General features: G+C 40.7%; 1 protein-coding gene across 1 annotated transcript in view; it reads right to left on the bottom strand.

Moving 5' to 3' along the window:
- Window positions 1–16,906, bottom strand: part of TMEM154 (transmembrane protein 154) — a 45,910-nt gene that overhangs the window by 11,061 nt on the left and 17,943 nt on the right. Inside the window, exons 2-4 of the mRNA XM_044300346.1 lie at window positions 16,579–16,843; window positions 12,008–12,047; window positions 7,325–7,407 (exon numbers count right to left, since the gene is read on the bottom strand). Coding sequence (XP_044156281.1) covers window positions 7,325–7,407; window positions 12,008–12,047; window positions 16,579–16,843 — 388 coding nt within the window. The remainder of the gene's footprint in view (window positions 1–7,324; window positions 7,408–12,007; window positions 12,048–16,578; window positions 16,844–16,906) is intronic.

The raw sequence follows: 16,906 nt of genomic DNA, 5'->3' as shown, positions 1-16,906 counted from the left end.
GGTATTATAATTATTCTATTTATTTTAAAAAAAAGCTAAGTAATATAATCGCATAGCGAATTAAACTTAGCTGTCTCTATAGTCAACTTTCCTATATGATTGCTAGAATTCGCGAAGTTGATGAATAGGTAGCTAAAACGAAGATGGAGAATACATTTGTTATCTTTGTTTTGTGGAATATGACGAATACATTCGTCATATTCGCTATTTCTACCAAGCCATTGAAGCCAACCATAGTAAACCAGGTCCAAGTTGAAATCGCAATGCGATTAATATAACTCGAAGTAATCGCATGGCGATTTCAACTTAGCACTGCTATATTCCATAATGGGCTAGAATTAACTAATATGGAATATAGCAGCAACCATAGTAAAACAGGTCCAAGTTGAAATCGCAATTCGATTAATTCAAGTTATAATAATCGAATTGCGATTTTAACTTTTTACGTATATTCTTAATATTGCTATAACTTCGTCTTTTAGAATATTCGTAATATTGCTCTAACTTCGTCTTTTAGAATATGACGAATATTCTAAAAGACGAAGTTAGAGCAATATTACGAAATTTCGTAAAATACACATATAGACTGTAATTTAGCTAATATACTGCTATAGTAATTTTTTTAACAGTGTACATATTTTACAAAACTTAAGTTCAGAAGAGGCAAAAAAAATTGGAGAAAAAAATAATGATTATAGCACTGTATTAGCTAAATTACAATCTATATGTGTATTTTACGAAATTTCGTAATATTGCTCTAACTTCGTCTTTTAGAATATTCGTTATATTCTAAAAGACGGAGTTAGAGCAATATTACGAAATTTCGTAAAATACCGTTGCCTTATACTATTAAAATAAAAAAATCGCAATATTATTCGCGATAATTGGAAAAATTACGAATATTCGATTTCGACGAATATAACACGAATATTCAATCGAATATTCGCGAAATATCGCGAAATCGAATATGGCACCTCCCGCTCATCACTAATAACCATTCCTTCCAACACCTGCTAACAGCGAGATCAGAATGGCCTAGATTGCAGGCAAATTGTTAAAAATGACCATCCTGTTTCTCATAGTCCAAAGATGCGCCCCCTCAGTATGGGCAAAATGTGTTTGGGGGAGATTTATCAAAGACCAGTGTTTTACGCCAGTCTTTGAAATCTCCTGTGCTGTCAGAGGATGTGACTAATATATATATATATATATATATATAAACCGCACAATGCATTTCAAGGTTGTGCTAACCTCTTAATCAGGTACATCTGTGTGTAATCACAACAGCGTTATATGTTTAATGAGAAAAACAAAGTATACCCTCTGAATTCTATGGTTTTATGTATCAGGATATCATTTAAAATTAGGTGAATACAACCTCAGTTGAACACCACACGAGATTCCACTATGTCATTAATTATTCAACAAAAATGAAGCCAAAATGGAAAAGCTATATCTGAAAAACTAAGTACACCCTATAAATCAATAGCTTGTAAAACTTCCTTAGGAGCAATAACTTGAAGTAATCATTTTCTGTATGACTATATAAGTGCCTCACATCATTCCGGAGCATTCCGGCCCACTCTTCATTACATAGTTGCTTTAGTTCATTGAGGGTTGTGGACATTCTTTTAAGCACAGCTCTCCTTAGATCCTGCCAAGGCATTTCAAGCTGTTCGGGCATGCTGGGAGTTATAGTTTTGCAACAGCTGGAGGGCCGCAGGCTCAGGCTCAGAAGGGATGACTGCCAAAAATATATATACCTAACATACTAAAATTATCCTAGACCTAATTAAATATATATTAAATGGAAATTAGATCATAAAGAATCAAATAAATCCATTAGGACCACAGGATAAATATGTAACATCAGCTGCATCTCCAGAATTGGGGTACTTCGTTTTATCATCTAAGAATATCCAGGATGAATGGCTGACCTTATCCTGGACTAATCCTGTTCCAAACTATCCCACCTGAGATGTTTGGTATCGTGAGTGGTTGCTCTATTTCTTATCAACGGTACCGTGAGTAACCGCATAGCGGTAACCTTTCCTGTATCTCCCTCAAACTATTGTGTTTAGTCCTATTGGGCCATTTGTCCCAGTGATCCTATTATCTACTATTATTTGTCTGTCTACATTTTTTGTGGGTTCTATTTTATTTATATTTAATTAATAGTGACGTTTTAAAGGGTACATTTACTAGCTTCAGTGATATTGTTGTTCTATATACCCTATTGTATCTACATATGCAGTGGTTTTGTTACCTAGAAAATATGCCCAGATTCTGCCAGACAAAAACCGCTGCATGTAGCCTAATAAAGCACCCATATTATACCCATCTAAAAGCAGCCTTAGTTAATGCGTTATATGAGGTTTAGGAAGTTACCATCATTAATTAGGATTACAGTTTGTATAGAGGGGTGTAAATTTTATGCTACATAATTCCCAATACTTGCAAGCAAAAAAGTTGGCATTGTTTGCATTTCTTTAACACTTGCAGCAATGTAGACATGTGTGGTATGTATGGACTCCTCACATCTTAAAGTTTTTTGCAGACTATATTTTATATATCATAAGAAATTTTTGTCCAATTTTTGCTAATATTAATTGTTTGCTGCAAAGTTGTATGAAGTTGTTTGTGTGAGTTAATTATTAGGTTATATTTTTATACACGGTATGTTTTGCGTTTTTAGAAAATTTAGATTTTGGCAACTTAGATGTAGCTTGCCATGTACAGTATAGATGTTAACACATATGTTAATTATGTTAATGATGACCATATACTGTATTGCATGGCCTCTGCGCTAGTGCTTGTAAGAGCACAAGCTCATGTTGATACAGTGGGATGCGAAAGTTTGGGCAACCTTGTTAATCGTGATGATTTTCCTGTATAAATCGTTGGTTGTTACGATAAAAAATGTCGGTTAAATATATCATATAGGAGACACACACAGTGATATTTGAGAAGTGAAATGAAGTTTATTGGATTTACAGAAAGTGTGCTATAATTGTTTAAACAAAATTAGGCAGGTGCATAAATTTGGGCACCACAAAAAAGAAATTAAATCAATATTTAGTAGATCCTCCTTTTGCAGAAATTACAGCCTTTAAACGCTTCCTGTAGGTTCCAATGAGAGTCTGGATTCTGGTTGAAGGTATTTTGGACCATTCCTCTTTACAAAACATCTTTAGTTCATTCAGGTTTGATGGCTTCCGAGCATGGACAGCTCTCTTTAAGTCACACCACAGATTTTCAATTATATTCAGGTCTGGGGACCGAGATGGCCATTCCAGAACGTTGTACTTGTTCCTCTGCATAAATGCCTTAGTGGATTTTGAGCAGTGTTTAGGGTCGTTGTCTTGTTGAAAGATCCAGCCCCGGCGTAGCTTCAGCTTTGTCACTGATTCCTGGACATTGGTCTCCAGAATCTGCTAATACTGAGTGGAATCCAAGCGTCCCTCAACTTTGACAAGATTCCCAGTCCCTGCACTGGCCACACAGCCCCACAGCATGATGTAACCACCACCATATTTTACTGTAGGTAGCGGGTGTTTTTCTTGGAATACTGTGTCCTTTTTCCTCCATGCATAACGCCGCTTGTTATGGCCAAATAACTCAATTTTAGTTTCATCAGTCCACAGCACCTTATTCCAAAATGAAGCTGGCTTGTCCAAATGTGCTTTAGCCCACCTCAAGCGGCACTTTTTGTGCTGTGGGCGGAGAAAAGGCTTCCTCTGCATCACTCTCGCATACAGCATCTCCTTGTGTAAAGTGCGCCGAATGGTTGAACGATGCACAGTGACTCCATCTGCAGCAAGATGATGTTGTAGGTCTTTGGTGCTGGTCTGTGGGTTGACTCTGACTGTTCTCACCATTCGTTGCTTCTGTCTATCTGAGATTTTTCTTGGTCTGCCACTGCCAGCCTTAACTTGAACGGAGCCTGTGGTCTTCCATTTCCTCAATATGTTCCTAACTGTGGAAACAGACAGCTGAAATCTCTGAGACAGCTTTCTGTATCCTTCCCCTAAACCATGATGGTGAACAATCTTTGTCTTCAGGTCATTTGAGAGTTGTTTTGAGACCCCCATGTTGCTACTCTTCAGAGAAAATTAAAAGAGGAGGGAAACTTACAATTGACCCCCTTAAATACTCTTTCTCATAATTGGATTCACCTGTGTATGTAGGTCAGGGGTCACTGAGCTTACCAAGCCAATTTGAGTTCCAATATTTAGTTCTAAAGGTTTTGGAATCAATAAAATGACAACAGTGCCCAAATGTATGCACCTGCCTAATTTTGTTTAAACAATTATAGCACACTTTCTGTAAATCCAATAAACTTCATTTCACTTCTCAAATATCACTGTATGTGTCTCCTATATGATATATTTAACTGACATTTTTTATCGTAACAACCAACGATTTATACAGAAAAATCATGACGATTAACAAGGTTGCCCAAACTTTCGCATCACACTGTATATATGGTTGTGGTATATATGAGATTTGCACACCTCAATGTGTTTTTTTTTACATTGTTTTATGTGTAAACTTCTTCTTGGATGTGAGCTTTAGGTCCAATTGTATGTTTTGATGCATTTTTTAAACAATTCCTGTTTGTCACAAAGTTACGGCTCATGCACGCGACCGTTGTTGTTTTGCGGTCCATTTTTCACGGATCCGTTGTCCGTATCTGAGGTTTTTTTTCTTCTCTGATTTAAGTCCTCCTCAGTTCCGTTTTTCCACAAAACATATCTGTATGGTTTCCGTATGCGATCCAAATTGCGGATCGGAAAGGGAAATAGTAACTTATTAATCACCAAACACATGAGCTATATGGGCTGGGCATAGCATTTCTACAGTATGGATCCGCAAAACACAGATGACATTGGATGTGTTCCGTGTGTGTTCCTTATTTTTTGCGTACCCATTGACTTGAATGGTGCCTCGGACTGTAATTTGCGGAGAATAATAGGACATGCACTACTTTTTTGCGGAACAGAAATACGGAAACGGAATGCACACGGAGTACCCTCCGTTGTTTTTGCAGACCCATTGTAGTGATTGTTTCCGCATACGGTCCGCCAAAAAACCCAGAATGGAAGCGAAAAGAAAGTATGTTCATGTGCATGAGCCCTTACATGATGGTGGACATGGTTGCCAGCAATCCACCAAGGCAACTACAATCATTTGGTTGTCCGCTTTCAGGAAATACATCGGTTTTGGGGGTGCACTTTTCAAGGGCTGTAAACTCTGTATTTTATTAGTTGCTACTTTTTTTTTATTTCCAATTTAAAACCAAGTTTTTGGTCTTTCTAGTTCTGGTCATTTTATGAAGATACGTGCAAGTAAATTTAGGCCTAAGTGGTATGTATGGACTCTGTACATGTTAACCTTTTAGTTATAAGAGGCGTGATGCATATTACTTTCTGTTCGGGGCACACTTTTAACCTCTAACATCAACTTTTTAGCAATTTTTATGAAAAATTACCCTTTAACGCAAAGTTGCATGAAGGTGTCTGTGTGTATAAACTTGCATTTTGAAAATGTGCTGGATGTCTACTGTCAAAAAATATATGGGTATGGAGGGGGTTAGCTTGATTTTTTAAATTATTGTTTTATTTGTACATGTGAAAACTGTGAAAATTGTCCTGCCTACCAGAGGTGCAAAATGTCCAAACACCCCTGGCAGCAAAAGGGTTAAGACCTTCTAAGGACCAGATATTTTTTTATTGTGCCCTTACACATAAAACTATAGAATTAAAAACTTTATTTTTTCATGACTGTAATATATTTTAACACATTTGAAACAATTTAAAGGGTTTCTGTCATCAGAAATAACGTTATGTATCTGGCTGACATTAGCGATGTGCTGTCAGCAGTACATAACAGTGTGCATTATATCTCCCTGCCTGCCGCCGTGCTCTTAAAATAAAGACTTTTAAAATATGCTAATGAGCCTCTAGGACGTTGCTTCAGCACCTAGAGGCTCCGTCTTCTCACCCTTTGGCACGCCCATGTACACTTGATTGACTTTCGAGTTCTCCTCATCGTCCCGTAAATCCTGCGCTGCCCGTTTAGTATTCGGCGCAGGGAGTAAAGCTGGCAGCAGGAGCACGTCCTTCACTCACTGTGCCTGCGCCAAATACTAAATAGGCTGCGCAGGATTTACGGGATGATGAGGAGAACTCGAAAGTCAATCAAGTGTACATGGGCGTGCCAAAGGGTGAGAAGACAGAGCCTCTAGGTGCTGCAGCAACGCCCTCATAGCACCTAGAGGCTCATTAGCATATTTTAATAGTCTATATTTTAAGAGCACGGCGGCAGGCAGGGAGTTATAAAGCATAATGTTATGTACTGCTGACAGCACATCGCTAATGTCAGCCAGATACATAATGTTATTTCTCATGACAGAAACCCTTTAAACATTTTTTAGTAACAGTGGCCTGGCATCCTGATTTTTTTAGAGTCGTATTTTTTTACATTGCAAAGGAAGACAGCTATGTTAAATTTGCATCAAAAATCATATGTAACCCGAAAAGAAATCCACAAGGAAAAACTTTGCCATGTGTGGATAAACCCTTAGGGGGCATTCACATGGGGCAGTCAAGATGCAGCTATACCATTACCGCACCGTGGCAGAACAGCTTGTAAATACATACATTTTTGCTGCTACAAAGGATGTGTTGTGGGTTTCATTAAGTGGGGCTAATTCTCAGTGTTTCCACCTGAAATAAGTAGCATGCTATTTTTTCTGCACCGATCCTAAAAATCTGGCCCAAAAATGTCCACTATATGTGAACTGGGTTAAGGAAACCATATTATGGTTTCATGGAAGTGAATTGTTGTTAAATTCAATGTGGATTTCGGGGCAGTACATTGTAAAAAGTAAAGGATGGATGACTCAGATCCTTATAGACTTATCCATATCCGTGTTAGATGCTTTTGTCTATTTTCTGATAAATATCACACATTGTAGTCAATGTGCAGTAGTTATTTATATGCCAGTCTCCAGTAATAGGACAGATTACAATTTTTGTTTTATAGGTTAAGAGTCAAAATTCCAGTGTTTTTGAAGCAGATTCGTATTGTATTTAATCTATGCGCAATCACTTGTGACATAAATGATTGAGTACCAGTTCACAGCTAATATGCAGTCTAACAAAAGCAATATTACAAACCACCATAGAGATAAGTGATATAAAAACATGCACTCATGAGGCAAATAGAGAAATAAAATATCTACGGGTATCTGCTTGATTCGCTCAGATAACCTTGCAATTTCATTGAATAAAGATAAAAGAACTGAGTATGAAATACTTACTGTTTTTCATGTTGCTCATCCATTTGTCAAGATCATCCATCTCAATCTCCATTACTGATGGAGTATCCTCTTCAAAGATAGGACTGAAAAAAAAAAGTTAAGAAAGTCCCTATCATTAAAGGGGTTGTCTGAGAGTGGAAGTCATTTCTAGTCAGCCAGGGAAAGTGTAAAATAAAAAAAGAAAACTACTCACCTGCTTAAACTGTTCCAGGTCTAGCAAAGAGCAACCATCGGAAACTCCAGAAGTGTGATGTCCTGTCAACATGCATGACACCTCTGCAGACCAATCAATGGCCTCAGACGTAATGCATTAGGAGCAGCATGGACCACTGAATGGACTAATGATCAGCCGCATGAATGATCCCACCAGCTAAACTAGATGACTAGGGAGTCATTATTATTATTATTTTTTAAACTTACTTCTTGGTACTGATGGCAAGTGATTAGCTGATCATGCCATCAGCGTACAGTTTCGGACAAAGTTTTTTCCAGCACGACAGATTACATTTTTGGCAGACAACACTCTGCTGTTAGCCATCTTAAACGATCAATCGAGCTAGTTTTTCAAATAACAGTTGGCCAGAATGACCGAAATCAGCCATTCCGGCCGACTTTAATCCCATGTGTATGGCTACCTTTAGGCCACTGATTGGCCTACAGCAGTGATGATGTGCATGACGTGCATGTTGAAACAGCTAAGAAAGGAGCTCTTTGCTGTACCTAGGACAATTTAAACAGGTGGTTTGTTTTACACAGCCCAATTGAAATTATTTTCCGACAACCCCTTTAACTAAAATATCTTCTTCATTTAGAATTATAAGGTGAGATCTGGTGGGCTGTTATTCAGTAGTGTTAGAACAGATAAGTTATAGGAAGCCACAAAAGCTTGAAAACTAAGAGTAAGGCCTAGTTCATACGACCGTATGGCTTTTATTGTTTTTTGCGGTCCGTTTTTCACGGATCCGTTGTTCCGTTTTTAAGTTCCGTTGTGTTTCCGTTTTCTTTCTGTTTTTCCGTTCCGTTTTTCCGTATGGCATATACAGTATACAGCAATTACATAGAAAAAATTGGGCTGGGCATAACATTTTCAATAGATGATTCCGAAAAAACGTAATGGAAACGGAAGACATACGGATGCATTTCCGTATGTGTTCCATTTTTTTTTTTTTGCGGACCCATTGACTTGAATAGAGCCACGACCCGTGATTTACGGCCAAATATAGGACAAGCTCTATCTTTCAACGGAACGGAAATACGGAAACGGAATGCATACGGAACACATTCAGGTTTTTTTTGCGGAACCATTGAAATGAATGGTTCCGTATACGGACCGTATACGGAACACAAAAAAACGGCCCGTACACCCGCAAAAAAAAACCTTCGTGTGAACTAGGCCTAAGTGTGCCGGCACACAGTGCAGAATATTTACGGTTGTTACCAAAAAACGCTGCGTAATACGGTACCAGCAAAGATTAGACAAATTTCAGGTAATGTACACTTAGCTTTTTTCCTTAGTTGTGGAAATTGACCTGCCATGTGGATATTGAAATCTGCAGCATGTCAATTGTTGTTACTTTTTTTTTGTGTGTGTGGAGATTTCAATGGAATTTTGAATTCACCCTTTTCAATGGAAGAGTGAGATCTGCAGCAAAACCATATCAAATCATCACCAAAAAAAGCATAAAAACTGCACATAAAATGTGTCAACTAGTAAGGATTTTTTTGTGCGGTTTTGGTGCAGATTGCAGATTTCTGCACACAAATCGGCACTGTGTGCAGGCGCTCTATAGTGTGATATCTGCACCAATCAGTATTTCTTTTCAAGTAACTGTAAAGTGTAATTGCATTGTCATTGCATGAAATCTCCTGCAATGGGGTGAAACAATTAGCTTATTGGTAATTCATTCCTGCACCATGTGGAAAAACTTAGGCTGAGATAAAGTTTACATGTTCAGGTTTTGTGTTGCAGTTTTTGGAGCCAAAACAAAGAGTGAATAATAAAAAAGTGATGGGGTGCTTCTTTCACTTACAATAGATGAAGTACATGCTTCAAAAGTACTTGAGCATGAAGGGCCTCTCGTTAGAGATTATCTGGGAATGTAATGGTGCCGCCAATTACCCAATGAACGTGCAAAGCGCTTTTTCGTGGGGTAATATGCTAGTTTGTGCAGAAACCTAAATTGTCATTTGCCGGCAGAAGATCGTGCCGTCTAAACAGCTTCTGCTGCCGGCAAACAAGTACTCTGTATGGGAATGAGCGATAGCATTAGCGATCACTCCTTCCCATACTCTCTGCATGTAAACAGGGCCGGCCTTAGGTGTTCAGGCGCCCTGTGCGAGCTAACCTTGTGGCGCCCCCCCCTTCAAAAAAAGAAATAAAAAATATTGTGTGGCACAGTGTATGCTTTATGTGTATAACAAGCATATTTCACATAAAAACTTACAGTTACTTGGCTTGGCCCTTGGGGATCTCGGACGTCACTTCCACACTTTGGCCGGGGGCTCGGTGGAGCTGATTAGGTGTTTTATCCTAATGAGAAAGATTTCATAATAAGTATTTGGAGAAGGGGCAGAGGGATAGCAGAGCAGGGAGAGGCTGGTGCTGCTACTAGGGGGTCATACCATGGGGGAGTAATAAAGACCACCATAATGCCCCCCCCCCCCCAGTAGTAATAATTCTCTTTATAATGTGACAGTGCAAAAAATACCCCCTTGTAATGCCCCCATTTGAGCTAATGTCCTCATAGTGCCCCCATAATGTGCCAGTATAAAATACCCCTATATAGTACCCCTAGTAAATGACCACATAGTGCTCCACACCCTCCTTCCTCCTAGTGCCCCCCATAATGTACCAGTATAAAAATGCTCCAGTAGATGCCCTCAGTGTCCCCCATAATTTGCAAGTATAAAATACCCCTTCTTAGTGCCCCCCGTAGATGACCCCATAGTACTCCTCTACCCCCTTCCCCAGAGTACCCACCATGTGTCCCAGTATAAAATTGTACTGTACAGAGAGCCCATATAAAATACCCCTTCTTTGTGGCCTCAGTAGATGCCCCTATAGTGCCCCCAATCATGTGCCAGTATTAACAGCCCCCCCCTGTGCCAGTAATAATAGCCCCCTATGCCAGTAATAGCAGCCCCCCTGTGCGGGTAATAACAACCCCCAGTAATAAGAGCCCCTCTGTGCCAGTAATAACAGCCCCCAGTAATAAGAGCCCCTCTGTGCCAGTAATAACAGCCCCCAGTAATAAGAGCCCCTCTGTGTCAGTAATAACAGCCCCCAGTAATAACAGCCCCTCTGTGCCAGTAATAACAGCCCCCAGTAATAACAGCCCCTCTGTGCCAGTAATAGCAGCCCCCAGTAATAAGAGCCCCTCTGTGTCAGTAATAACAGCCCCCAGTAATAACAGCCCCTCTGTGCCAGTAATAACAGCCCCCAGTAATAAGAGCCCCTCTGTGCCAGTAATAACAGCCCTCGCCAGTAATAACAGCCCCCCCTTTGCCAGTAATAACAGCCCCCCCTTTGCAAGTAATAACAGCCCCCCCTTTGCCAGTAATAACAGCCCTCGCCAGTAAGAACAGCCCCCCCCCCTTTGCCAGTAAGAAAAACCCCCCCTTTGCCAGTAATAACAGCCCCCATTTGCCAGTAATAACAGCCCCCCTTGCCAGTAATAACAGCCCCCCTTTGCCAGTAATAACAAACAGCCCCCCTTTGCCAGTAATAACAAACAGCCCCCCCTTTGCCAGTAATAACAGCCCCCACCAGTAAAAGTATTGTACATAATAAAAAAAAACAAAAAAAAAAACACATACTTACCTCCATGTCAGTGATGCGATGCAGGCCTCTTCTGGCCTGTGTCCCACGCCGTATGGCTCAGGCGGCGCGATGACGTCATTGCGCCGCCTGCGCCGGCCTCTGATAGGCTGCAGGCACTAGGCCGGCAGCCTATCAGAGGAAGGGAAAGGGACACGCCTCTCCCTCCCCTACCGCAGCACAGGCAGGCATCTGTATCGCTGTCCTGAGGACGGCGATACAGATGACTGGAGATGAGCGCTTCCACAATGGAAGCGCTCATCTCCCTGTGCCCAGCCTGCCGCGGCCATTACACTGCAAGCTGTCGGCCGCCCGGCGCCCCTGTTGCTATGGCGCCCTGTGCGGCCGCACAGCCCGCACACCCCAAAGGCCGGCCCTGCATGTAAATACAGCGGTCTCCTTCACTGACAAGTAGGCAATTGCCAGGAAAAAACCGTTCCTTCCCAACAATTGCCTGCTGAATTGTCCCATTGGACCTGAAAACAGGAACAGTTGAACTTGGATGGATAAGGGAATTAAGAAAGTTCTCTACCGGACAAAGTAAGGAAATATCTGAAATTACTAGACATTGTCAATAATAAACTGATGTTCTGTGCAGTTATGATCATCTCTAGTGGTGGTTCCACATAGTCTGAATTGTATTATTTTATTATTTAAAAAGGTTGTCCAGGACTTAAATATTCATGACCTATCCTCATGATAGCACCCATCTTATCACTGTGGCCCTTTTAAACAGCTGATGTTGCATGGAGTCGGATCTGATATTGATGATGTATCCTGAGGATGGGTCATCAGTATTTAAGTCCTAGGCAACCCCTTTGGCTATGCAGGAGATTTGGAGCTCATTCTTATATAAAAGAGATTACCTTTTTAAATCCTTTTTATCGGCTGGCACATCTAAAATTGCTAAAGAAAACATGTATAATTAGAGGAAGAACATAACGTTTTTGTACAAATATATATTCAGGAAACTAGAGACATAAAAACCAAATGGTCACAGGGAGACACATAGGCCAGGCTATTACACAGTGATTGTAATGAGTTTGCTACTTATATATATTTTGGCAAAACGGGAATTCTATTAAAGCGGCCCTCTGATTCAAGAATAAAAAAAATCACATTAACTGGGGAATGGACGCAGCATGGTGCCCACCATTACATTTTTTCAGATGCAGATCCGCCAGTTCCCAGGAACCCTCTTCTGCCATCTAAGATGGCCGCACTGCTTCTTGGGCTATCAGATGTATTGGCAGTCAAAGACACTTCCTACTGCCTCAGCACTGCTCACATAAGCTTTGCTGGCCAATCCAAGAGCACCGCTGCCCAAGGGTGTCTTACAATACCAATGCACCAAGTGCATTGGGTAGTTCGAGAAGCAGTGTGGCCATCTTGGATGGCAGAAGAGAGGCCTGGAAATCAACTAGTCTGCAGCTAAAAGATTAAAAAGGGGCATCATGTAAGAGTTGTGTCCTTTCCACAGTTTATGTGAATTTTATATTTACGTGACTGTCACAAAAATAAAAGGTTGAAATGTTTAATCAAAGGCTACATTCACACAACAGTGAAAAAAAAAATTGCAGTTGAAATCTAACACACTTTCAGTTCTCCATGGCCGTTTTTCAACAATTTTTGCTTCCATTTTCTGGGTGTCTGTCCGTTTTAACAGCCGTTTTGCACTAATTTTGCATCAGTTTTAACAGCCGTTGAAAACGGGCATTAAGAAAGGATGAATTCATTTTTTATTTTTTTTATCCCAACCCCTACAGTGCTCTCAATTTACTTAATACCTCCCACAGCCTCCACTGGACATCAAATGCCCCCATAGTGCCCCCAGTATGATTAATGCCCCCTTAGTGCCCCCAGTATTGCTAATTCCCCACTAGTGCCCCCATTAGTGACCCTCAGTACTATAAATGCCCCCATTAGTGGAATCTAGTATAAAAAATGGCTCCCATTCTACTAGTGCAAATTTTTTCATTCTTATTGCACTGTACTAACTTTGAGCTCAAATTTTTTTTTCCATTGGTCTTTATTAAAAATAGAGTCCTTTTTTCTCTACATAGCTGAGATGCTCTAGTGGCAGCCTCTGGATTTTCGCTCTTTTCCGTCAGTTGGAGAGCTGAAGGTCTCCTTATCTCTGCTCTCTGACATTATAAACACTCATTATAGCTCAGTTCTTATATTACTGATAAGAATGTGGCTTAAATGAGTGTTTATGACCTCTTAGTAGTTTACAGATAAGGTTTATTAAATGACCAGCTGAAAGTGAAAGTACTAGTTACACTGTTAACAGTTAGAAAAACTGTTAAACCTTTGTGACAGAACGGCTCAATATTTTTAATAAAGACCAATTGAAAATCAGATTTTTAGCCAAAAATTTGCAAAATGCAATCATAAAATTGCCTCCGAAGGTGTACATAGCCTCTAAATGGTCATCATACGGCCTTTTTTTACATTCGGGTGTATGTACACACTTTGGAGAATTTGCTAATACTAGTGCACTATAGAAGAATTGCTCTCCTCCATGCAGTTTCAGCTTTAGGACAAACAGGGCTGTCTTTATCATGGGGCAAATTGGTCAGCTGCCCCGGGCCCAGTTGCTCCTGGGGGGCCCTGCTACTGCCCACAAATTCAATGACATCATCCAGGATCAGGAAGCGGTTAATGCTTTGTACTCACCGCTTCCTGGTTCTCGGCTGTCGGCTGTGCAGAGCTGCGCACAGGGTGAGGCGCTCTGTGACGTCACGCTGTGCACAGCCTTCACAGCACAGCTGACAGCAGGAGGATTCAGATTGCGCTGGAGGAGAAGACCGGCGGCGTCCAGAAGCAGGAGAGGTAAGTGTTTTTTTTGTTTTTATATTTATGAGGCTGATGGACACTGCTAGGGGCTGATGAGAGGCTAATGGAGGCTGATGGGAGGCTAATGGGGGCTGCTATGAGGCTAATAGGGGGCTGCTATGAGGCTAATAGGGGGCTGCTATGAGGATAATAGGGGGCTACTATGAAGCTAATGGGGGCTGCTATGAGGCTACTGGGGGACTGATGAGAGGCATGGGGCTCTTATCTGAGGTTTGATTGGGGGTCATTCATATTGGGGTCTGAGCTGAGGTCTTATTGGGGCTGTTAGCTGAGGTCTGATTAATATTGGTGGTCTTACCTGAGGTATAATGAAAAATATTTTTTTCTTATTGTCCCCCTCTAAAACCTAGGTGCGTCTTATGGGCCGGTGCATCTTATAGAGCGAAAAATAAGGTACTTGCTTGCTCCTCCTCTCAACCTCCTCTGCCCTTTGCGTACACCACGCGCCGTGATGTCAAGTAGAGGCACTGCAATGCTAGGGTGAGCCGAGCCCCGGTCTCCTTCCTGAACTGCAGAGTGGTGCCTACTTCCAGCCCTGAGCCCAGCTGCCTGATCCTGAGCCTGCTGGAGTCTTCAGGACTGTAAGTATTTACAGTAATTCATTGTAAGCTATAAGATATATATATATATATATATATATATATATATATTACTTGTTTTATGTAAGGGTAGTTGGAGTAGGGGGGATGGAGAAAAGGGGAAGGGAGGTGTGGATGGAGGGGTTAGCAGAACAGTACTATCAGCACATTGTAAAAAAAAATTAAGTAATCTGCAAAATACTTTGTATTTGTGTCAGAAGTTGTGCTTTTTTTTAATTTTTAGAATAATGATACAGTGATTTTATTTGATACTTTTGTGCTGATTCTTTTTTTTTTTCTCTATATTAAGGGACACTATAGTCACCAGAATCACAACGGCTAAACGTAGTAGTTCTGGTGTCTATAGGATGTCTCTGCAAGCTTTTTTTTATGTAAATACTGCCTTTTCAGAAAAAAAGGCAGTATTTGCATTACTGCCAGGGAACACCTCTAGTGGCCACTCATCAATATTAAAGTGTACTACTCTACCAGGTGTGTGTTGTGGTGGAGGGCGTGATTGCATGCTAGAGTGCGGGAAGGCATGATCCAGGAGGCTCAAGCAAACTCTTGCCCAGGGTCCAGTCAATATTAAAGATGGCCCTGAGGAAAAATGCCCATTGGATGAAACTGGTATGGATTTAGAACAATGGCAGGTTTAGACAAGGGGCAGTAAATAATAAAGGCGTTTTCTACTTTGCACAGTCCCTACTTGACAAGAAGCTCACCACAAAGAAACCTGCCAGTAAGGGTTCTTTTACATGGCCTGATGTGGGTCATGACGATAAGCCAATGAGGGCTTGTGTAAAGGGCATTTGCACAGGGAGATGCAAAAGACCTCACACAGTCTGCATTTACACAGAGAGATGTGCTGCCAACATTTAATGATTTTTGTGGCTTCATAAAATATCCAATTACTCCATTTTGCATTACACATTTATGAATGTTTCTCCCCAATCATCAGTGTGTGTAAAACAATGTGCAATTTTCTTGCCGCATCATCGGAAATGAAGCATTACTTTATGTCCACTAAAATCAATACATTGTGGAATGCAGAGCAGGACAGGTCTTCTACACTCTGGTCAAACAGCTAAGGATCTTGAACAGAGGACCCTTCTCTGTTAACTCATAAGGCCTCATGCACACGACTGTATCGGTTTTGTGGTCCGCAAATTGCGGATCCGCAAAACACGGATACTCGCCATGTGCGCTACGCTTTTTGAAGTTATGGATGAATTGCTAGCAGTCTGCAGTAAGGGTACAGAGGGGTGGTAACCAGTTGGGGGGGGTGTGCCTGCATATACTCACTTTATCCAATCAGATTGTGCAGGTACACCCCCCAACTGGTTACCTCCCCTCTGTACCCTTACTGCAGACTGCTAGCAATTCATTCATAACTTCTAGTAGCAATAATAAGGGAATGGCATAACATAGAGACATAAGAATAGATGCTCCAGAATTGTTACTACATGGGGAATGCATGAAACTATTAAAACAGGCATGTCCGGAGTGGTGACAGGTCCTCTTTAAATAAATGAATATATACAGATGAATATTGGAAAATGTGGAATCTGTCTTGAATGACAAGACAGACTGCTAACTCATTGAAGGGTCAGATTATGTGCTGCCCATATACACCTATAGAGAGGGGAGGAGGGGGAAGGAAGTGCAGAGAGACATGCCACCTATAGGAGTTTATTGAAACAGGAGTTGTGAAGAGGAGTGAGTTGCTAGAGGGAAAAGGGGCATTTTCTCTAAATACATTACAAAGTTTCTTATATTCACCTGTACCGTTGACTTATGCTAAATTCGTTGAATGTACAGTGGCCATAAACAAATATATATCACTTCTAAATTGTGCTTACACTTTATAATATGAACAGCCAATGATGAATGTCATTTTTATCATTGATTGATTCATTCATCATCATTGATTGAATTGCTGTTATCAGCAAAGGCAGTTATCGTGCAGAAAGCATTTTAAGATTACAAAAATGTTTTACCCTCTTGCTGTTTTTTTCGTCTTTTGCGCTGTACAATTAAAATAATGATGGGTATCAGCAGGACTAGAATAATTGCAGGAGCCGCATATATCAGGATAGTGATCACGTCTGATCCAAAAACATCAGAGGATTCAGTGACTTCATTGCCTGTTTCAGTGGCGGTATCAAGTGTGGCAGGGGATAGAGTCTGGTATTCTTCAGTTGTATATACAAGAAATGGCTCGCCGGTTGATATAAGCTCTTTCTCAGTCGTAGTCTCATCCATCTGTAAAGTAAGAACTCACATTCTATACAGGTACAACTGAAATCACTCATAATAGGAAATGTA

The sequence above is a fragment of the Bufo gargarizans genome, chromosome 1, assembly GCF_014858855.1.
Source record: "Bufo gargarizans isolate SCDJY-AF-19 chromosome 1, ASM1485885v1, whole genome shotgun sequence".
NCBI classification, from domain to species: domain Eukaryota; kingdom Metazoa; phylum Chordata; class Amphibia; order Anura; family Bufonidae; genus Bufo; species Bufo gargarizans.
This window is presented reverse-complemented; position numbering and strand designations above follow the sequence as displayed.